Source organism: Schistocerca cancellata, chromosome 2 (genome assembly GCF_023864275.1).
Source record: "Schistocerca cancellata isolate TAMUIC-IGC-003103 chromosome 2, iqSchCanc2.1, whole genome shotgun sequence".
NCBI lineage: Eukaryota > Metazoa > Arthropoda > Insecta > Orthoptera > Acrididae > Schistocerca > Schistocerca cancellata.
This window is the reverse complement of record NC_064627.1, coordinates 755,657,069-755,681,914: the sequence shown is the minus strand read 5'-3', so window position 1 is coordinate 755,681,914 and position 24,846 is coordinate 755,657,069. Positions and strand designations below refer to the sequence as shown.

General features: G+C 42.7%; 1 protein-coding gene across 1 annotated transcript in view; it reads left to right on the top strand.

Annotated features, from left to right (window-relative positions):
• Positions 1-22,920, top strand: part of LOC126158282 (uncharacterized) — a gene marked incomplete at its 5' end in the record, with an annotated part of 138,697 nt that extends 115,777 nt beyond the window's left edge. The window contains one exon of the mRNA XM_049916432.1: positions 21,826-22,920. Coding sequence (XP_049772389.1) covers positions 21,826-22,288 — 463 coding nt within the window. The remainder of the gene's footprint in view (positions 1-21,825) is intronic.
• Between the last annotated feature and the right edge of the window lie 1,926 nt (positions 22,921-24,846).

Here is a 24,846-nt window from a genome sequence, read left to right as displayed (position 1 = left end):
TAATGATGTGTCCATTAAAAAATCAATTCTTGCATTCCTCATCGTGTCAGAGTCTATCTGCAGTTTGGTAAATGCTTTAATTTGTGATGTGAATTAGTGTGTTGTGGAATCTGTGTCAAAATATTTTTCTTAATTTCTTCCTTTCTTTGATATTCAGACCACCAACTGAGCCACGATTGGTTATGGACGATATTTCGGCTGCATATAGGGCTTCCAGTTTGACTATAGTTTGGCATTCCATGAGAGGGACTTTTTATTGTTGTTGTTGTGGTCTTCAGTACTGAGACTTCTCCCCAATCCTATTCAATATTTCCTCATTAGTTATGTGATCTACCCATCTAATCTTCAGCATTCTTCTGTAGCACCACATTTCAAAAGCTTCTATTCTCTTCTTGTCCATACTATTTACCGTCCATGTTTCACTTCCATACATGGCTACATTCCATACAAATACTTTCAGAAACGACTTCCTGACATTGAACTCTATGCTCGATGTTAACAAATTTCTCTTCTTCAGAAACGCTTTCCTTGCCATTGCCAGTCTACATTTTATATCCTCTCTACTTCGACCATCATCAGTTATTTTGCTCCCCAAATAGCAAAACTCCTTTACTACTTTAAGTGTTTCATTTTCTAATCTAATTCCCTCAGCATCACTCGACTTAATTCGACTACATTCCATTATCCTTGTTTTGCTTTTGTTGATGGTCATCTTATATCCTCCCTTCAAGACACTGTCCATTCCGTTCAACTGCTCTTCCAAGTCCTCTGCTGTCTCTGACAGAATTACAATGTCATCGGCGAACCTCAAGGTTTTTATTTCTTCTCCATGGATTTTAATACCCACTCCGAATTTTTCTTTTGTTTCCTTTACTGCTTGCTCAATATACAGATTGAATAACATTGGAGAGAGGCTGCAACCCTGTCTCACTCCCTTCCCAACCACTGCTTCCCTTTCATGTCCCCCGACTCTTATAACTGCCATCTGGTTTCTGTACAAATTGTAAATAGTCTTTTGCTCCCTATATTTTACCCCTGCCACCTTTAGAATTTGAAAGAGAGTATTCCAGTCAACATTGTTAAAAGCTTTCTCTAAGTCTACAAATGCTAGAAACGTAGGTTTGCCTTTCCTTAATCTTTCTTCTAAGATAAGTCGTAAGGTCAGTATTGCCTCACGTGTTCCAGTATTTCTACGGAATCCAAACTGATCTTCCCCAAGGTCGGCTTCTACCAGTTTTTCCATTCGTCTGTAAAGAATTCGCGTTAGTATTTTGCAGCTGTGACTTATTAAACTGATAGTTCGGTAATTTTCACATCTGTCAACACCTGCTTTCTTTGGGATTGGAATTATTATAGTCTTCTTGAAGTCTGAGAGTATTTCGCCTGTTTCATACATCTTGCTCACCAGATGGTAGAGTTTTGTCAGGACTGGCTCTCCCAAGGCCGTCAGTAGTTCCAATGGAATGTTGTCTACTCCGGGGGCCTTGTTTCGACTCAGGTATTTCAGTGCTCTGTCAAACTCTTCACGCAGTATCGTATCTCCCATTTCATCTTCATCTACATCTGCCCCTGGAAATATCTTACAATTTAAAACCTGGTTCCTAAATCTCTGTCTTACCATTACATAATCTATCTGATATCTTCTAGGGTTCTTCAATGTATACAACCTTCTTTCATGATTCTTGAACCAAGTGTTAGCTATGATTAAGTTATACTCTGCGCAAAATTCTACCAGGCGGTTTCCTCTTTCATTTCTTAGCCCCAATCCATATTCACCTACTAAGTTTCCTTCTCTCCCTTTTCCTACTGTCGAATTCCAATCACCCATGACTATAAATTTTTCGTCTCCCTTCACTACCTGAATAATTTCTTTTATCTCATCATACATTTCATCAATTTCTTTGTCATCTGCAGACCTAGTTGGCATATAAACTTGTACAATTGTTGTAGGCGTGGGCTTCGTGTCTATCTTGGTTACAATAATGCATTCACTATGTTGTTTGTAGTAGCTTACCCGAACTCCTATTTTTTTATTCATTATTAAACCTACTCCTGCATTACCCCTATTTGATTTTGTATTTATAACCCTGTATTCACCTGACCAAAAGTCTTGTTCCTCCTGCCACCGAACTTCGCTTATTCCCACTATATCTAACTTTAACCTATCCATTTCCCTTTTAAAATTTTCTAATCTACCTGCCCGATTAAGGGATCTGACATTCCACGCTCCGATCCGTAGAACGCCAGTTTTCTTTCTCCTGATAACGACATCCTCCTGAGTAGTCCCCGCCCGGATATCCGAATGGGGGACTATTTTACCTCCGCAATATTTTACCCAAGAGGACGCCATCATCATTTATCCATACAGTAAAGCTGCATGCCCTCGGGAAAAATTACGGCCGTAGTTTCCCCTTGCTTTCAGCCGTTCGCAGTACCAGCACAGTAAGGCCCTTTTGGTTAATGTTACAAGGCCAGATCAGTCAATCATCCAGACTGTTGCCCCTGCAGCTACTGAAAAGGCTGCTGCCCCTCTTCAGGAACCACACGTTTGTCTGGCCTCTCAACAGTTACCCATCCGTTGTGGTTGCACCTATGGTACGGCTATCTGTGTCGCTGAGGTACGCAAGCCTCCCCACCAACGGCAAGGTCTATGGTTCATGGGGGGGGCGACTTTTTATTATATGTCTTTATGATGAGTTCGATGGTCATTTCAACTATACTACTTCTACATTTGATAGCGTTTTCCTGGAGGGCATTCCAGCTGATCCATTCTCCAAGATAATTGAACTATTTGACGATATCTATTTTTTGCCCTCCAACTTTAAAATACTGTGGTGAGTTTTTCAAGTTGGTCGTTATATTGGTCTTCTCATAGGTGACATTGAGACCTACTTTTTCAGCTTGTTTTTCTAGTTCGAGAGTCTGTTCTTTCGCTTCGTCCCAAGTGTCGGCTAGCAGAGACATATCGTCTGCAAAGGCTTGACAATTAACTTTGATATTATTATTATTATTATTATTATTATTATTATTATTATTATTATTATTATTACTATTTGGCCTTTTGATCTCTGTGTCTGTGTTTAAGGTATCCTTTGATCACATAAGCCACCTGAACACACGGTGTTATTCGTAATTACATCCTGGATTTCAGACGACACTATGGCACAAAAACATATATACATACATGCAGTGGATACGGCATCACCAAGTTTCGATTCATAATATACGCCGTGGCGTAGCTGCAGAGTGCAACAGTAACAGACAGGTGCGTCAGAACATGGCGTATGACGGAGAGGTGCGTAAGCGTTGTGTCCTTGAATTCGCTAAATCTGATTCTGTTGTGAGGGTTCAGTGACGATTTAGTAGTGGCCATCAGATAAAAGCTTCAACAGACGTGGCAACGACTTACAGTGGGTATTGGAGGTAGATGGTTTTTCATAGCATTTGGTTTTTAGCGACAAGTCACTTTACATGTGTCTGGAAAAGTGAATTGTCACCATGTGCTTGTTTGGAACGCAGAGCATCCACACATTATTGTGGAACACGTTCATGATTCATCTACAGTTCCCTCTTTTGCGTCATGTCCGCTTCAATTTTTTTCCAACAAGACAGGGTCACCACGCCTTCTGCCAGACGTTCATGGTTACCTCAGCGCCGAACTGCTCAGCATTGGCTTGTAGGTGCTTCCCACCATCACTCTCCTCTTCTTCACTGGCCCCCATAGTCACTATGAGATTTCTTCTTATGGTGTTACATGAAAGATCATGTGTTCCTGTCTCCACTGACAGTAAATTTGGAAGAAATGCAACTTAATGTGGTCGCTGATATCGACCACGAAGTGTTAGTAAGTCTATGGCAGGTAGAGCACTTGCCCGCGAAAGATAAAGGTCCCGAGTTCGAGTCTCAGTGGCCCCCATAGTCACCATGAGATTTCTTCTTATGGTGTTATGTGAAAGATCATGTGTTCCTGTCTCCACAGTCAGTAAATTTGGAAGAAATGCAACTTAATGTGGTTGCTGGTATCGACCACGATGTGTTAGTAAGTATATAGCAGGTAGAGTACTTGCCCCCAAAAGATAAAGGTCCCGAGTTCGAGTCTCGGTCCGGCACACAGTTTTAATCTGCCAGGAAATTTCATATCAGCGCACACTCCGCTGCTGAGTGAAAATCTCATTCTGGAAACATCTATGACAGGAGTTTGTCATATTGACTTTTTCATCATCACAAACGGTGCTCATATTGAGCATTTGTAATGCAAATTTAAAAAAGGAGAGATTCTCTATCCACTGATATGTTTCTATTTCCTGTATGTTTTGTAGTTACATGCAGTCGTATCATGAAACCTTCGAGCTTTTTATGATTAACCCTGCGTAAGTCATGCCATTTGATATAATTATTATAATTTTAACGAGCCCAAAAATATTAAAAGTCATTAAGTGTCAATTTTCGGTAGGAACAGTCGCCCAGTAGCCACCAGGCAACCAGGTAAGTTGACTTTTTGCAAATTATTTATCATTTACATAGAAAATAATGAGTAAAATTACGCTAACAATACACCACAGAATAGAACAGAGTGGTTACAGACAAAAGATAAGTGAAGAAGACAAGACTCTGCCAAGTAACTAGGAAATTGGATAGGTGACCATCCGGTCTGCGGGGTGCACTCAACCCTTGTGAGGCAAACTGAGGAGTTAGTTTATTGAGAAGGGTCAGCTCCGGTTTCGTAAACTGACGTTTGGCCAGGAGAGCGGTGTGTTGGCCACATACCCCTCCACATCCGCATCCAGTGACGCCTGTGGGACTTCCAAGGCTTGTTCGGACGGAGAGTTTAGGTTCTTCTTTTAGATTAATTCAGTTTGTCCAGTTCCTTATCATTCCACATCTGAAGTGCGATTCGGGTGGTCTCCAAAGGTTGCAGTGTCTATGGTTGCAGGACTCTAAATGTTTTCCAGTAACAAAATTATTTTTATGAAGAAGTAATTGGAAGAAAGAGTATTTAGTGGGATGAATGTTTCTACAGTTCGTACTTCAGATCCCTCAGCTTTACCACTGACAAAACACTGGATTGTTTGCGTAGATGGATTATCATGAGGAAAGATGATTTTCGTCTTTTGCAGATCAGATATCTTCTCGCATCTTTAATTTGTTTCCACACAGGAGCTGTGCTGGTTATTATTTTATCCTCTGCAAAGTAGCCAGTGAGACGCATACATTTGTATTTCAGAAAGCAATACTCCTTTACGTGTGTGAAATCATTTTCTCCGTATTTGGCTCATAGCTGCTGGCTCCTGCACATTGCTTTCATTGTCCGCCAGTTTATGAGATGAGGCGGAAAACAGACTGCTCGTCCAGGATTACCAGTCGGCTCAGAAAAACGGCTCCATTCTGCAGCTGAGTGTCCACATATGCCTGAGATATTCATCTTTGCATTCCATTATAGTAATGCAGCACCGCCCAGCACAAAGAGCATCTCACAGCTATAAGTATGTCGCGAATAATGAAAATTTGCAGCAAATCGGGTCTCAGACCCAGATTTTCTCCTTTTGGACAGTTTTTTAGGAATTCGTCGTCCACTTTCGTACTATGCTCTTCTAAGTGTCCTTACTTGCTGTAGCAGTTTCGGAACAACCTTGAAATGGATCGTCGTCAAGATAAGTACTGAAAGTTTCAGACGAGCCACCCATTTCTTAACTGCTGAAAATGATGAAGCAGATTCCTCATAAATTTTTACTTTCTGTGGACGAATTGCAGGTGAAACTAATTCAATACAAAAAGAAAACCGGCGCGGTATTTATGTTTCTCAATTTGAACGACAACCACAACACACGTGCTTAAAATGAGTAAGTTTTCATGTTAGTTAAAGTAATGGACTTTCATTCGGGAGGAATGGGTTGGAACCTCCGTCTGACCACCCAGATTTGGGTTTTGCTATAAAGGTTGAGTGGACTGCAGTGATCGTTCCTGTCAGAGGAACACAATATTTTTGTATCTGGATTTGAGCCAGTTATTAAATGACCTTGTCGTCAAAGGGCCGATATACCCTTATCTTCCTTATTTAATTTTCCGTTTAAAATAATTGCTCTGACTACTCTGATACATGCCTTATTTATGTTTCCGCTCGAGAAGCTTCCTCACTGACATCTCATGGTCGGCATAATTACTTACAGAGTGTAGTGCTTAGATAGTTAAAGAAATATTCCGCCGATAATGCACGGTAAACATTTACAGGATGGTTAAATTCCAAAACGGTTGCTTGTCGCTAAAACTCGAAAATAAATTTTGACATAGAGGAACACATGTCGTTTTACGCTGACTGCAGGTATCTACAAGAGATATCTTATCGGGCTTGTTTAGTAAAATAGTTCTTGTTAATATGATAACTTTGATTCTTATTGTACTGATTTGTGAATCTTAAATTAAGATTTTGATACTTAGTATGCTGTAACTGTAGTTTATAGACTCTTTTTAAAGAGAACTGATATTATTCTATTTATAGGATGTGATTCACTGCCATTTATTTTAGCACTTTAATTATAAGCTCTCAACAGCTTTTGCATGTCTGCCTCATCTTCAGAAATTTTCAATTATGGTACTCTTTGTTTTGTAGTTTCATTTATATATGGATTAGCGATGATTCAAATGATTTAATATTTTTGTTTCGAGTTCAAGCCGTTGTACTGTAACGCTCATTGAGTTCTTTCTTTTTTTTGATTATGTCTTTGTAACATTAACGTAGAATGTCTCTTGGTTGCGGTGCCAAAAATCAGTCTTCCTTTACACTAATACTGAGACATTATTGGAAGGTTTTAATCATAGAATGCATCATCTTTCTTGAACAGGGCCACTGGCCTTTAAACTCTTCAGTACTTTTAAATACTCATTAATTCTGGATCTGCACCAGAAAGTAATAACTGTATGTAAGAAATGTAATTAACCAAATGTCCATACAACTGACCTACATAGCTGTCACAGATATGCTTTAAAGAGGGAAGACGCTGAAAGAATGTAGAATAAAAACCAAAGCCAAAGATGACAAGGCTTCACATTGGAATACAAGGCGAAATTGCAGAGGCTACAAAAGTATGTTCATTCAGAATATATAGGACTAGAGAGAAAAACACTAGCTTTCAACATTACAGCCATCATCAGATCTAAAATTTATAAGCGGTCGATACCACTGTACTGACAACGCGCCTACGTCTCGCTGCTAAATTTTACATATGAAGAGGACTAAAAAGCTAATACAGATTTTATATTTTAATCAAATATTGTGTGACCAAGACAGTGAATTTATGGCGTGTACGTATGCGGTGTCCTTTCTGTAGAACATGTACGACCGAGCATACACCACACTATTGTTTCACAAAGCGGCCTTAAGTATCACATTTCAAGGGAGAGGCCGACTCCAGCCACAGTCGGACATCGAAACAATTCGATGGTGAAAGTTGAAAATTTGTGTCTGACCTGGACTCGAAGTTTCGTCTCCTGCTTAACGCGACCGGTTGCCGTAGGTAACCTGTGCACAGACTCAAGGATAGCCGAGGCACGCAGGTACCAGGGTCCGGGTTCCGAGTTCCGATCCGGTGCAAATTTTTAGCTGTCACTATCGAATCATTTCCATGTCCAATTGCGGCTGGAGTAGATCTCTTTTTTGAAATGTGATATTTACAGCCACTGTATCGAACAACAGGGTGGTGCCTGTTCGGTCGTACATGTCCTACAGAACGGACGCCAACCTAGCGGCATGACTACCTTGATAACTTCAGTGCGGATGCACAGTAGGGTCCGCCCTCTTTCAGGAATACAGGACCTGAGAGCACTTGTTTCCATCATATCTCGGGCGCACAGCGGACTCGTTGTCTGTTTTAAAATAGTTGTCGAACCATAGCATTGCATTGCTTAGGAAAATTAGCTGTTTCCTTCTTAAATTAAACACCATGAGGCCACATGTCATACCGAAAACTGATCAGCGGACTTTTCCCCGAAACACTTCCTTCTTTTGCTTAGGGTTTTTCAAATCTGTCTTGGCAACTACAAGAAATTGGTCTGTTTTACCATATACGTTTCGTTTTATCAATTTTAAACATGATGATTGGTCACGAATGAGAAATGTTTACATTTGTGGTTTGGTTCTAGGTCTGAAAGCACTTCGTCTAACTAGCTATCAAAATGTGACTTTCATTTACTATATTTTAGCCTGGTTCCTGATTACGCCAGGAAGTGTTTTATGGTTGCACATTTTCCACGTATTCCTGTATTTGGCACTGATGTTTTTGGATTAATTTCACATTCTTGACGTAAAACACGGCAAAATATTGCACCCATAGTGATAAATTTTGTGTTTGTGGAGTGGCTAACATAGCTCTTAATTTTGGTTTTCATGTTGTCTAAGACACATTCTTTTTGTCTGTACTTTGTCATATCCGTTCTGTGTCGTTATTTTTATGAACATATGTATTTGTTTAATTGTGATCTTACTGGTAAGTGTTAAAGGTGGATACAGATGAGTGCAAGGTAGAATGACCACTGAATGCAAAAAGTGGGGGAAGGAAGAGTGAGTTCGTTATCAGATGCGTAAAGGGTTCTGACAGGCGATGGAGGCGAAATGGAGAGAGAGAGAGAGAGAGAGAGAGAGAGAGAGAGAGAGAGAGAGAGATAGTTTTCTTATTTTTCAGGTGATTTTGTATAGTGTTTAGTCCCAAATATTTGTCTTGTCGTTAAGCAACTGTTTGTTGCATGTGCTTTGTGTATGTGATAGTTGTCTTGTAATGAAAGATGTCTGTCTGTACTGACTTTTTTGATGGTCTTATCCTTTTCCACTGTGACTGGCCTGTAATGTTCCAGTTTAAGATGGTCTGCAAATGTTGAGTGATGTGTACTACAGTTCCGTGGTTTGATGTTTTCCTTATAAATTGTCTCAAACATTCCGCCGGTGATTACGTTGTAATCTGTGGCAGGCGCTAAACTGAATAACAATTTTCATAACTATAGCAATCTGGTAAGTTATGATGATAAATAAAGTAATGATGTATACTTGTGACTGTCACTGTTAGAAGACTAGTGGTAAATTGAAACTGTTTAACTTATAGCTTACAATTTTGGATTGTATCACTTCTCGACAAGGTAATTCGCCTGTCTCCATCAGATCTGACAGAGTACACTATCACCACGAAAACACTTTGTGAGTTTCCGACTGCAGTATCAGGCTTGTCCAACAATTGGAACATGGTGTTATGGAACACAAACGCAGCAGTGCTGCACTAAAAACTAAACGCCAAATTTGTGAATTAAAAACTATGACAACTGATCAAGCAAAACGAAATCAGCTGACAGGTTGAAAATATTTTAAAAAGCGAATGATTCACACACCTAGGTTCGTTCATCAATGTTAAGGGTAAATGTGACAAACAGAGAACAAATTAACAAACATGTGACAAGAAAAAGCTGGATTTTTCGCACCTTACTCATGAGGTCATAGCAGGCTGTTTAGAGCTTCGTTGTGCTAAGCGCCTGCCTTTCTTATCACTTCTGTGTAAGGACCTGATATATTTCTTAACACTGAAAAGAAAATTTCATGGTTTGGTTAACATACCGCAACGAAATGAAAAATGGTTCAAATGGCTCTGAGCACTATGGGACTTAACATCTGTGGTCATCAGTCCCCTAGAACTTAGAACTACTTAAACCGAACTAACCTAAGGACATCACACACATCCATGCCCGAGGCAGGAATCGAACCTGCGACCGCAGCGGTCACGCGGTTCCAGACTGAAGCGCCTAGAAGCGCACGGCCACACCGGCCGGCCAACGAAATGAATGAAGCCGTCTGAAGAAAGCAGACTCGAAAACAAACAATATTTTCTTTAATGTCGTTTGCTGTTAGCAATATTAGCTTATTCCCAAAAGTTAGCAGCTTTCACTCAGTTAATACTAGGCAGAAATCAAATCTGCATGTGGAATGCACTTCCTTGACTCTTGTGCAGAAAGGAGTGCAGTATTCTGCTGCGTCCATTTTCAATAAGCTACCACAAGAACTCAAAAATCTTAGCAGTAGCCCAAACTCTTTTAAGTCCAAACTGAAGAGTTTCCTCATGGCTCACTCCTTCTATTCTGTCGAGGAGCTCCTGGAAGAGCTAAAAAATTAAGCAAATACCAGTGTTACATTCTTGATTTATTTATTTAAAATAATGACGTGTCGCCTGAATATGTTTCTTATATTTCATTTTGTCTGTTTCTACAATCGTGTTATAATTTCATGTATTGACTCGTTCCATGACCATGGAGACTTCTCCTTAATGTGGTCCCACGGAACAATAAGTAAATAAATAAATAAATAAAAACAATGACAAAATACATTCCTATATTGAAGAAATCATAAAAATTTTGAATAGTTTCGTCAAATTTCCTTCTAAACTTTACTTACGTACGTGAACACGTTTCCGATTTTACAGGCCTCATTCGTGTAGGCACGTAGAACAAGACAAGCCAATTCAAATCAACGAAGAAAAAATCTGTCAGAATATTTTGCGCAAGTACATCGACATTTGTGTTAACTATCAGTCAATACTGCATTGGTAACAACGCAACATTAAACATACACAGACACAAATCACAAACAGACGTTCTTATTATAACACTCATACTCGCACATATGCAACGAGACGTGGAGGGACATGTTATTTTTGGACATTTTGAAATTTGTAGTAAGTTCCTATGGGAACAGACTGCTGAGGTCATCGGTCTCTTACACACTACGTAATCTAACTTTAACTTACGTTAAGGACAACACACACACACCCATGCCCGAGGGAGGACTCGAACCTCCGACGGGGGGAACCGCGCGATTTTGTTGTGCGTTAAATCCACTTAAGTCTTGTATTAACCGAGATACTGAAGCCAATATGTTTTTAAAATGGAATGATGTACTTCTCGAAATCCAATCAAAAGTTCTTTCATGTTACTTCGGGTATTAGATTAAGAGCATTTTAAGATATCACAAACCTGCCAATTTTGATTTAACTATTCAACTAAATCTTATATAACTTCTTATTTATAACATTTATGCCTTTATATATCGAATGAACGTGACCAACGTCACTTTCAGAGTTCAGGAAAGCCATAGTTTATTCTTACGGGGAAGTTTTGCACAGGTGATAATTGTATTTAGGAAATACAAATTATAAAGTCTGATAGTTAGGTGAAATAGACTGCCTCATCCGTAAAGAGAACATTTGAACTGAAATGAGGATTGACACATTGTTGGATGAACCATTCGCAGAAATGTACCCGTGGAGGCCAATCAGCTGCTGATAGTTCCTGCACACGCTGTGCATGGTACGGAAACAACTGGTTCTCCCGTAGCACTCTCCATACAGTGACGTGGCCAACGTTACCTTGCGTCGCAGGTTCGAATCCTGCCTCGGGCATGGATGTGTGTGATGTCCTTAGGTTAGTTAGGTTTAAGTAGTTCTAAGTTCTAGGGGACTGATGACCACAGAGCCGGCCGTGGTAGCCGAGCGGTTCTAGGGGCTACAGTCTGGAACGACCGCTACGGTCGCAGGTTCGAATCCTGCCTCGGGCATGGATGTATGTGATGTCCTTAGGTTAGTTAGGTTTAAGTAGTTCTAAGACCTCATAAGTTAAGTCCCATAGCGCTCAGAGCCATTTTAACAATTTTTTTAAGATCGACTGACAAAAGAAATTACAGCTAACGCGTCACCGATTTAGCAGCATTATATATAAAATTAACGAATGCTGGTGTAGGGCGATACGATTTTCAAGCGCTATCCAGCAATTTAGATTCTAAAGCTTACGAGCCTGCTGAATACTGCAGAGGGCGCTGGCCATCGGGCACTAAGGTTTGCGCAGCTGGTTAAAGCCGCTTTCGTTCTGCGCTCAATAGGCTCTTAAAACTCTGACCTGCGATTTCTTGAAAAGTGCTGTGAAGTGTTTCGCACTACAGCAGCTCTTGTTACATTTACATTTGTACTAGGACAGTGCATAAAATGAGCAAAATTGGTAACCCGTTTTGTGTGTGCTTTGTTTGTGAAATAACCGTAGAGTGTAAGGCTGGTAGTGTACCGGATGCCATACGCTACGCTATGTATAAATATGTATTTTGGTGGTGTCTCTCCTGTGGGACATGTCCGACAGAACGAACACAACTCATATACTGCTTCTTATGAGCAGTTACTAGTACGGGGGTAATAGATGAGGGATCCTACATTGTTGCATCGTGCCATAAGTTGTAAATCTGAGTCGGTCAGGGACCGTGCCCGGATGACCAAAGCGAGTAAAGTAACCTCTCATAAGAAGCGGTAACTCCAGGTTAGATTACCGGTTCGGCATATATTTTCAACTTCCGCCGTTGCACTACCAAAATTTCCTCTGCGGCTGGAGGTCACGAATTCCTAACCATCCCTTCCATGTCCTTCTCCGTTCTCTATTTCAGATAAATATCTGACGTGTGATTCGTGAGTAATGCAATGACTGATCTGTTAGATCTTTACGTTATCCACAGGTTACAGGATCTCTTCAAGTTCTTATTTCACTTTACTATGCACCGAAGATGCAAGTCAGGCATAGTCAGCAGGATGCAGTACTTCAGAGCATTGCGTCTGGAAGCCAAAATCGAGTGAGCGGCAGTCCTTCCCTATCCTCACTGTACATGCGATTCAACAGATGCTTGAGCCCTTCCAAACTGCTAAGGAAACATCACATTCGTACCTCGATTAAAATAACTTTGTTACTGACTTTCAGTCAGTCGACTGGTAGATGCAGACGTCAGCCAATTGCAGCTGTTTCTCGAATTCCGCGTTCTTGTGTTTCCAGTGAATTTGGTATTTATATTTTTTCTTTATTTTTTCAGGAGTGGAGCGGGCTGTTCCAGATCCGGTACATTAAACAGTCGCAGTTCTAATTCAGGCAATTATCAGAGGCGCTGACAAGGGGACCGTACGAGCTTCCCTTCAGCGTTTTGATTCATACCGACGGGGTCTGCAGGGCACGACTAGGACTTCAACGAACGTAAATAGGAAGGCGCAACTGTCAACCGTTTTACATAAAATCGAGCTTTAAAGCTTTAGTCGTTCTTACAAAACTACTTATGATTGCTAGTATTCCAGGCGTCCGTAGCCGAGATGCCGGTACGATAACTCAACATGGGGCTGCCCTCTGTAACAAAAAAAACTGAATGAAATATTCAAGGCCGTACTTGAAGGGGTGTCATATGACGTCCGCCGAGACCAAACCACGAGGACAACGACAATATGCTTGTAAACGCATAGTTTTGTAACGGCGAGGTCTGTGGATCGCACCTCACTGCCGATACATTTTTCCTTCTTTTTATTTTTCTTTCCCACGTAATTCAAACAACAGATACGTATGGTGCTCCACGAAATTTTGTGAAGACCGGAATCTTAACCTGTTATGAATATAAATCAAGTTTTTTATTGCAACAGACATACTGAAAAAACCACGCACATGCAAAAATGCAGCGTTCATTACAAGTGCTATACATCGCAATATTGTTGTTTCCCACGTTTCTACATCATTATCATCGTTAGTCGTGTAGTGAACCCTAGGTTATACATTATACTTTCCACAAATGTAGATAAAAATATAAATAAAATGACTAAACTGATTTTAACGAAAGTTCTCTGCATCCTCTTATTTCAAATACCTCACAATTTTTTCTCCTTTTTCAGAAGAAAGATAATAAAAATAGTTAATTAATTATTAAATATTGATAATATTTGTGCAGTCATAATTAAAGTGTTGTTAGAGTTAAGTGAGAATAAAAAATAAGAGCTGGCAGGGAGATTCGATGCAGAGACCTCGCGCTTTTGAAACAAAGTGCTTACTCGCTCGGTCTCCCTGGACATAAGCGCCCACACAAAGTATACAAGCATGTACAAAATTTTCAAACCTAATTTTATCGAAAATATCTGAGAGTTGCGGCGTACTGATCGCATATGTTTAAGACCTAGTGGTAACCTGCACTTCCTGTCGATATGAATAAAATCAGTGAGGGGAATATCGTACGATCCACTTGTGAGAGTGGGCCAGGATGGGACCCCAGATGCGAATAAATTAAAGCGTCTTACGATTTCTGGCATTCGCCATACGACCAAAGGAAACCTCCCAAAACGTTGATCGTAGTCAAGGTATTGGAAAATAATTTATTTCTGGGACATCGTCCTTCAATGACAACGCTGTCCCAGCCAAAAATTAAAATTTGGGTAAATGAAAGGTGTATATATACCGTCCACAGGTGAGACAAATCTGAACGACAGGAATGTGGCTGCGAGCTATCGATATGATCTATAGAAAAATGTGTGCACTTTTCTAAAAATATTTTTATGAATATACTTACGTGGACATTGTTACTGCAATTGATTTGAAGAATTTTGAGGACTTAAATGTAATAAATGGTCTCACTGCTTCACTACACTGATACTTCCAGAATAATATGAATTAAATTGTTCATTCATGTATATATGGTATCAGTAGCTGCTGTACCATTACTTCGTTATTACTGGTATTTTGTATCCAGTTTTTCACTGAGTATTTTTGTCATGACATCCGCTTCGTTTTATGCAGTTAAAAACATCGCCATTGGATTTTCTTGTCAATTTCTTGCTTACAGTGTGGATGTGATGTCTGCTTGGCTAGAAATGTCATCTTTATCACTGGTGCTGGACCTATGTTACATATGCAGGGTGATTTACGAAAATATGCGAATATTTTGATATCTTAATCTACAAGTAAAACTAAAGAAAAAAGTTTATATAAACATAGGTCCGCAAATGTTTAGCTACGGAGTTATGGCCGATAAAAGATTTTGCCTGATGTTTAGCAACTTCTCTAATATGAAGCCATCGCAATACTGTACGAGGTTAAAGTAAAGCACGATTTTCATTAATTTTTTTGTTATTGACATAGTGAATCTAATAAAACATGTCCCAGACGTGTATCTGCAGTACTTTTCCAGAACACCCAGAGATGCGAAGAAGTAATTTCGTAAAATTTTTAACTTGTTAACTACTTGGCCCAATTTCTTCTTTAAATTCCAGACAATTGCACGAAGTTTTGAACAGAAGTTGTAGAGAATTTAATTTTGGAAAAAGGATGATAAAAACGTTAACTGAATCTGTATGAATGTGTCAGAAAGGCATCGCTATTTCATAAATAATCTACAAACTACAACAGTTACTACGTGGTTTCACTTAAATACAACGTTGTTATTATGTTATTTCACTGAACAATACAGAAAACGAACTCGTTCCAAGGTTAGGAGACGACTGAAACAACTCACTAACGACTGCCAACAATTACATTAACGTTCCTACATTCTTAATGGAAACTAAACAAATTTAGTTGTATAATAATCGTTGCTTCTCTCGATGTTCTCGAAAACTACTGAAGATACACGTCTGGGACATGTTTTATTAGATTCTCCAGACCAATAACAACAAAATATATGAATATCGTGCTTTGCTTTAACCTCTTACAGTTTTGCGATGGCTTAATATTAGCGAACTTGCTAAATTTCAGGCGAAATCTTTTATTAGCCGTAACCCCATAACTAAACATTTGCGGACCTATGGTTATAGCAATGTTTTTCTTTAGTTTTACATGTAGAATAACATATTAAAATGTTTTTATATCTTCATGAATCACTCTGTATAAAGCAGAATGTAGGTACGTGTGGATGGTTATGTCCGGGATCACCTCCTGAATCCCTTTATCGATTTCAACTAAATTTGCGCAGAAGCAGCAGACCTCAAGAGCATTAGAACTGCAGGGTTTATAATATCCTAGTTTCAATAGGGGTGGAGATATAGGCAGAAATGTGATTTTTCCCACCCTGCACAATAGGAACGTTGTATGGGAACAGTAGCGGTCTGCTAAATCTACCTGTTGCGCAGGGAAGCCTTCATGCCATGGGCAGGAAACTTTTTTCTGGACTCCGACACAGGCCGCTCTGCATGACAGGCGTGTAGTGAAAGTAGTATCGACTTGCTTTACTGAACTGTATTGCAGGGGCTACATGTGCCGTTGACAGAACAGGTTGAGCTGGATGGAGGAAGGGATGAACAGAAGGAGGGGAAGGAGGTAATGGACAGAGAGATGGGAGGAGGGGGAAATGCATGAGACAGGTGGAAGGTGTAGAGGGTTAGTGGGCACGTGGAAAAGGAAGAAGGGGTGAAAAAAGTGAGGGGTGGGTTATGGTAAGAGGGAAGGGGGAGAAAGATGTGGTTAGAAAGAGGGAGGAGCAAATGGATAGTAGAGGGGCAGGAGGAGTAGAAGAAAGAATGGGGAGGAGGATTGGTTCAAATGGCTTTGAGCACTATGGGACTTAACAGCTGAGGTCATCAGTCCCCTAGAACCTAGAACTACTTAAACCTAACTAACCTAAGGACATCACACACATCCATGCCCGAGGCAAGATTCGACCCTGCGACCGTAGCGGTCGTGCGGTTCCAGAATGAAGCGCTTAGAACCGCTCGGCCACTCCGGCCTGCGAGGAGGAGGAGATAGGGCAGATAGAAGTGGGAGGATGAGGTGGATACAGAAGCTGGAGGAGGCGTGTTCAATACACGTGTCGGAAGCATATGTGGGCGAAGCCGCGTGGAGAATGCTAGTAAAAAATAAAAGAAAATTGGACATCACAAAACGGGCAACAATGAAACACAAGACTGACAATGTATCCTACGGTGAGGTAGTCAGCCAATAGTACAGACGGTGGCCAGGCGAGGGGCGCAAAGGAGAAAGAGGAAGCACAGGTGACGCCTGTATATAAGAAGGTTAGAAGGACGGATCCTCAAAATTACAGACCAATATCCTTAACATCGGTTTGATGCAGGATTCTCGGACATATTCTCAGTTCGAATATAATGAATTTCCTTGAGACAGAGAAGTTGCTGTCCATGCATCAACACGGCTTTAGAAAGCATCGCTACTGAGAAACGCAGCTCGCCCTTTTTTCACATGATATCTTGCGAACCTCCGGAAAGCGTTTGACTCGGTGCCCCACTGCAGACTACTAACTAAGGTACGAGCATATGGGATTGGTTCCCAAATATGTGACTGGCTCGAAGACTTCTTAAGTAATAGAACCCAGTACGTTGTCCTCGATGTTGAGTGTTCATCGGACGTGAGGGTATCATCTGGAGTGCCCCAGGGAAGTGTGGTAGGTCCGTTGTTGTTTTCTATCTACATAAATGATCTTTTGGATAGGGTGGATAGCAATGTGCGGCTGTTCGCTGATGATGCTGTGATGTACGGGAAGGTGTCGTCGTTGAGTGACTTTAGGAGGATACAAGATGACTTGGACAGGATTTGTGATTGGTGTAAAGAATGGCAGCTAACTCTAAATATAGATAAATGTAAATTAATGCAGATGAATAGGGAAAATAATCCCGTAATGTTTGAATACTCCATTAGTAGTGTAGCGCTTGACACAGTCACATCGATTAAATAGTTGGGCGTAACACTGCAGAGCGATATGAAGTGGGACAAGCATGTAATGGCAGTTGTGGGGAAGGCGGATAGTCGTCTTCGGTTCAGTGGTAGAATTTTGGGAAGATGTGGTTCATCTGTAAAGGAGACCGCTTATAAAACACTAATACGACCTATTCTTGAGCGTTTGGGATCCCTATCATGTCGGATTGAGGGAGGACATAGAAGCAATTCAGAGGCGGGCTGCTAGATTTGTTACTGGTAGGTTTGATCATCACGCGAGTGTTGTGGAAATGCTTCAGGAACTCGGGTGGGAGTCTCTAGAGGAAAGGAGGCGTTCTTTTCGTGAATCGCTATTGAGGATATTTAGAGAACCAGCATTTGAAGCTGACTGCAGTACAATTTTACTGCCGCTAACTTATATTTCGTGGAAAGACCACAAACATAAGATGAGATTAGGGCTCGTACAGAGGCATATAGGCAGTCATTTTTCCCTCGCTCTGTTTGGGAGTGGAACAGGGAGATAAAATGCTAGTTGTGGTACGAGGTAGCCTCCGCCACGCACCGTATAGTGGATTGCGGAGTATGTATGTAGATATAGATGCAAATGTAGGAACGTTTTACCGCTTCCCGCCTCGCCCCTAGCAAGTATTCTCAACTGTCTATTTTATAAGCTGAGCTTTGCCATGTAGCGCAGGTTACTAGGTTGTGGGGAAAGGCCAACACCGTCCATACAGGACTGAAGGGCAGAAAAATGAAGAGAAGCCAAATACGCAGCTACCGCGGTCACCACCACTACCCTCTCCTTCATCAATGAAGACGATTACAGCACTTGGTAATACAATTTTTTTTTTAGTGTATACGCAACTATTGATTGCGTGAGCACATATTTTGTCCACGATCCGGCAACTCCGCTCACCACCACTGACACCTCTCAACCACAAAGCTTTTAAAAATTACGAAACTGGCTTTCGGGACGCTCCCATACAACCCCTCGACAGTGGAAGGTACGACACTGTGTTTCGACAATTCAGAAGCTGTTCCCTGATACGAAGTTACATACGCTTAGACTTGTCACGTGACGCCATTCAGGCGATTTTCGTGTCAGTTATGACGGCATAAAGATAAAGACAACACAACACCCAGTCGTCGAGCGGAGAAAATTTACGAACCGGTCACAAACTGAACCCAGGCTCCTTCGGTTAGCAATCTGCCGCGCTGACCGCACACCAACCGAGGCGTACAAATACAATGTTGTTTTAATAGAAGTGTAACTGCGTCACGACGCAATGCGATGCGTAGAGGGGGAGAATAGTGCCTATGCATATTGTAACTTCTCGTCATACGCGCATCCATGTGAGTTCGTCTTGGCTGTGCGAGCAGCGCAGTCGGCTGCCATGCGATGCAGTGTAGGTTGCTTTCGGCAACTTCCGCCAAACTGCGAATAGCTGTGCGTCGAAAGGGGACAGGGCGGCTATGCCTGCTCTACCCCCTCATCAGTCCCACCTCTTCCCTCCCTACCCATCTTGCTGTCAGACTGTACACCTCCCTTGTTCGTCCCATCCTTGAATACGCGGCGGTGATGTGGGGCAATGCTGCCCCCACCCACCTCCGCCGACTCCCAACCGTCCAAAATCGGGCTCCCCGGCGTGTCCTCCACCTCCCTTACGACTTCCCTACCCACTAACTCCACATCCTGGCCGATGTGCCACTCCTTCACTTCCACATCCTTTCCGGAGCCGCTTCCTTCTTCCAGCAAACCCGCCACTCTCTCAATCCCCTAATCCTCTCCCTGGGCACCAGTGTCCACCGTTTGGCCACCACCCGCTGTCCTGACCTCCTCTTCCGCCCCCCATGACTCCCTATTCGCTAGACTCACCTTCATGTCACTTCATTTCTTTCCGTATCATCGCTTCATTTCATCACTACGTCATGCCATCCACCCCCCCCCCCCACCCTCCCACCAACCTTCACGCCCTCCCCCGCCGTCGGCCTAGTCACTACAGGCCCTTCCCGTTTCACTTCTCCGTCTGTCACTCTCTGACCTCTCTCTTTCGCTCCCCCCCCCCCCAACTTCACCACCTCATGACCGTCTGCCACCACCTTCACTGACGCCGCCACGAAGATGAGGCCAGAACAATGGCCGTTCGTGTTCACTTATCTCTTACTGTCCCTCCTCCTTTCCTTTATTCTGCCATTTACGAATAACCTACCGGCTAGTCAATGGGCGGTTCGTTTTCCTCACTCTCTCACTGTCCCTTGTACTATCCTTTCATCTGTCATTACTAAATAATACACCGGCCAGGCAATTGGGCCGTTCGTTTTCCTGCTTTTTCTACTATCCCTCTAACTATTCTCTCATCTATAATATTAAAAAAAACAACGTAAGCACACAGTCATGAAACATCAGCCCTCCATGGAGATTCCTCTACAAACCACGAAGTCTGAAGGTGAAGCACCCCCAGTAGCGCTAGAACTACATACCTGCCGAGGTGTAAGCCTCTCCATGTACGTTGCGTAGCGAATAGCTTATTCGCACAGTCCTTCGGGCACCGCCGCCGACTGAACACCACGTAGATCGGTCACGCTCCTGCTATTACGGACACACAACACCGTGGTTCCAATACAACAATAATTTATTTCTCTCCAAGGAACGTACATCATGGAATATAAAACATTAATTCAAGGATAATCAATATTTCCAGAGTATCTATAATTACAAATATCAACCCGCAACACCCTCCCCACCCTGGTCAACTTCTAGAGGAATGACCCGTTGAGCGGGACGTGAGATTATTGATTCTTCTGAAGTTCGTAAGGTTACAGTTCGTATTTTCCCATCTCTTCCATCGTGAAGATCTTCCATCCGCGCCTTCCTCCACATGTGTCGTGGACGAACATCCTCTTGTCGAAGAACGACATCACCCAGCTGGAATCTTCCTGAACCTGGCCTTGGTTGACGAGTTTCATGGAAGTTTTTGAGCAGGATCAGATATTCTTTCTTCCACCTGTTCCAGAAGTGTTCTACCATCTTCTGCAGCCGTTGAAATTCCTTGGACAAGTCCTTTCTAACTGGTGATTCTGGACCAGTAGGTAGTGATGTGAGTCGATCACCTACAAGGAAATTTGCGGGCGTCAGTGGCTCAGATTCCTCTCCCCCTTGCGTAATTGGTCTAGAGTTTAGTGCTGCTTCTATGCTGACCAGGATTGTGTTGAGACCTTCTTCGTCCGACTGTGACCGTCCTAAAACTTTTCTCAGGCAGCGTTTGACAGATCCCACCATCCGTTCGCAGTGGCGATTCTACATCTACATCTACATTCATATTCGGCAAGCCACCCAACGGTGTGTGGCGGAGGGCACTTTACGTGCCACTGTCATTACCTCCCTTTTCTGTTCCAGTCGCGTATGGTTCGCGGGAAGAACGACTGTCTAAAAGCCTCCGAGCGCTCTCGAATCTCTCTAATTTTACATTCGTGATCTCCTCTGGAGGTATAAGTAGGGGGAAGCAATATATTCGATACCTCATCCACAAACGCACCCTCTCGAAACCTGGCGAGCAAGCTACACCGCGATGCAGAGCGCCTCTCTTGCAGAGTGTGCCACTTGAGTTTGCTAAACATCTCCGTAACGCTATCACGGTTACCAAATAACCCTGTGACGAAACGCGCCGCTCTTCTTTGGATCTTCTCTATCTCCTCCGTCAACCCGATCTGGTACGGATCCCACACTGATCAGCAGTACTCAAGTATAGGTCGAACGAGTGTTTTGTAAGTCACCTCCTTTGCTGATGGACTTCCTTTTGCTAAGGACTCTCCCAATGAATCTCAAACTGGTGCCCGCCTTACCAACAATTAATTTTATATGATCATTCCACTTCAAATCGTTCCGTACTCATACTCCCAGATATTGTACAGAAGTAACTGCTACCAGTGTTTGTTCCGCTATCATATAATCATACAATAAAGGGTCCTTCTTTCTATGTATCCGCAATGCATTACATTTGTCTACGTTAAGGGTCAGTTGCCACTCCCTGCACCAAGTGCCTATCCGCTGCAGATCTTCCTGCATTTCGCTACAATTTTCTAATGCTGCAACTTCTCTGTATACTACAGCATCATCCGCGAAAAGCCGCATGGAACTTCCGACACTATCTACTAGGTCATTTATATATATTGTGAAAAGCAATGGTCCCATAACACTCCCCTGTGGCACACCAGAGGTTACTTTAACGTCTGTAGACGTCTCTCCATTGACAACAACACGCTGTGTTCTGTTTGCTAAAAACTCTTCAATTTGGTAGGTTCGCCTAGACGATAGAGCACACGGAGCCTGACGGTGTGGGTGTGTGTGTTGTGTTTCAGGTGGCTGGGCACGCGGCTCAACACGCGCGCCACCGGCTCCTACTCGTTCCAGAACGCCTTCTTCTACCTGCAGTGGCCGGACGACGCGGAGGCGGCCGCCGGCTCGTCGCTGCTGACGCTGCGCAAGACGCGCCGGCGCGCCAAGCTGCACCCGCACAAGCAGCGCTCCAAGTACGTGTGCCGGCCCGAGCTGGTGGTCGAGGCGGGCAACCACTTCGTGTGGGAGCTGGCGCCCGGCCACGGCACGCTCAACGTGCCCGCCGACGCCGCCATCCTGCACCACTACCGCGTCTGCGAGTTCGGCGGCGACGACTGCGTCAAGACGCCGTCGGTGGTGGACCGCACCGTGCACCGCTACCGCGAGAGGCTGGAGGCGCGGGTGCTCGCCCGCTGGCGCGAGCTGAGGGACCGCTGCCACCTGCCGCAGTTCCAGGTCTCCTCGGCGGCCTCGGTCACCAGCTAGCGGCCCGCCGCTGCGGCTGAAGCGACTCTCCACGGCCTCAGAGCTCTCCCGTCACGCTGACAGCTGCGGGTTGGGCGTATCGATAGGCATCTCACCAAATGCAGGTCGGGCAGACTGGAACCAACTCAGGTAGTAACAATGCGAAGTACTGGACTACGGGAAGGTGGCCTATATACTCCGAGGGAAGACAGACTCTACCTCTACGGTTTCATCAGGAAAGCACAGAATGCACTGGAAACAGAATCCGATTATTATAAAACAATTTCCTTGGAGCGACCTGCCGACCGATTTATTGGTCTCACAAGCATGCTCTCCCAGCTGTACGAAAGATGTACAATTGATATATGAGGCTTTAAATATCCTCTTCCCTATATAACTCGTACGTTAAGTGTTGTCCAGAGCAGACCTAATATTCATGAACTGCTTCTGCTTCATACTACAAAATGTGTGTTGGCCTATTAACGACTAAAGTGACCTACAAATTTTCAATCTACACATACTATTTTCTAGTACACACTGACACTATACAAGGTCGTAAATCATTCTAGTTTCCGGGCAGATACCTGGGATCCTTTCCTGATGCGTTTAATACTTTTTTTGTTGTTGAAACAACAATGTTTATTGTTGTTCAGGTGGTCTTCAGTCCTTAGACTGGTTGGTGCAGCTCTCCATGCTACTCTATCCTGTGCAAGCTTCTTCATCTCCCAGTACCTACTGCAGCCTACATCCTTCTGAATCTGCTTAGTGTATGCATCTCTTGGTCTCCCTCTATGATTTTTACCCTCCACGCTGCCCTCCAATACTAAATTGGTGATCCCTTGATGCCTCAACACATGTCCTACCAACCGATCCCTTCTTCTAGTCAAGTTGTGCCACGAACTCCTCTTTTCCCCATTTCTATTCAATACCTCCTCATTAGTTATGTGATCCACCCATCTAATCTTCAGCATTCTTCTGTAGCACCACATTTCGAAAGCTTCTATTTTCTTCTTGTCTAAACTATTTATCGTCCACGTTTCACTTCCATACATGGCTACACTCCATACAAATACTTTCAGAAACGACTTCCTGACATTTAAATCTATACTCGATGTTAACAAATTTTTCTTCTTCAGAAACGCTTTCCTTGCCATTGCCAGTCTACATTTTATATCCTCTCTACTTCGACCATCATCAGTTATTTTGCTACCCAAACAGTAAAACTCCTTTATTTCTTTAAGTGTCTCATTTCCTAATCTGCAATAGCGTTATTGTAACCCAACATTAAGAACTCCACGTTCTAAATCCCTACTTCTGTGTTTCTTCTTGGGGTTTCCCCCACGATGAATGCCGGTATGTTCCCTTTAGAAAAGGACACACCAGTTTCTTTCTTCCTATTTGGCGTGTTCAAGCTTGAGCTCTGTCTCTAATGACCCCATTGCCGTCTTTCGCATTATTCTCGCTTTTGCAGGTACCGCCTCCCGTAGGCTATACTCGCCTATACTTAGCACAATATAAGAACTTCCCCGGCAGCTGTCTGCGTTGTTGCCAGATTTCTGCTGCTCATGGTGCTATGTACGGAAGCACAAGACTAATAACAATTGTCGTCTACAGAGCTGCAACAACACCGAGGTGTTTGCTGTGGCAGACACGCGAAGCAGCCGCGTCAAGCGTTCTTTAACAGTCTGGCCTCTTCTTTCACTGCACAGATTGTAAACACGCTACATTTCTGCGATGAGATGGCGTTCCCGTCGCTAGTCTGTCACATCATTCTAAGTTGGAGTGGAAAACCGCCTACGCGTTCTGCCTAGGAATCTCGTAATTTTCCTTCTGTGTGTGTGTGCGCGCGCAAGTGTGCGTTTTTTTACTATTAAGCCCGGCATTCGTCGTGTTTCACGAGTGACTCCGTAAGAATACATAATTCTTGCAAGTCGACGTACCACATCTAACGGTAGTCATTGCAATGCACAGGTCCTACTCGATACCTCTGTCACCGCACTTCCGTGTCTACAGTATGGTACCATAGGTACTGCACTATTAAATGCCCGAACATTTCTCATTTTTCTTCATTTGTGTATACTGAATACTCATTATATCTCAGAAACTTAATGTGTTAAATGTTAAGTTATATTACATACAGTAAACGCACTTTTTCTTCGCTATTACGAATCTGGTACAATCATGCCCGACTTTCTGTCTTCACAATAATTTCCTCGCCCGCGATGTCAATAAGTTTTTCATTGAGATCCATTTCATGTTGATTTTAAATATCCGTTTTCCATTTTGGTTCAAGAACAATCTATCTGAGCCTAATGCTCGAAAAAATGAATCTCAAATATCAATGGCCTAACGAGACGAATTTTACACACAACTCTGCTCATTAGAGTCATAGCCTCCAGAAGCTAAAATACAGTTACAGATTTAAGTGGGTAAATGACAGTTTTTTAAGACTTCTTTGTTCTCTGAAAATGATACGAAAGTGCGAAGTGAGGCAGTAATTGTTTATGCCCTCACAGTTATAATTTACATTTTGGTTTAAAATATTGGGCTAATTGTACTGGGTTATGTTCAGTTTTGAA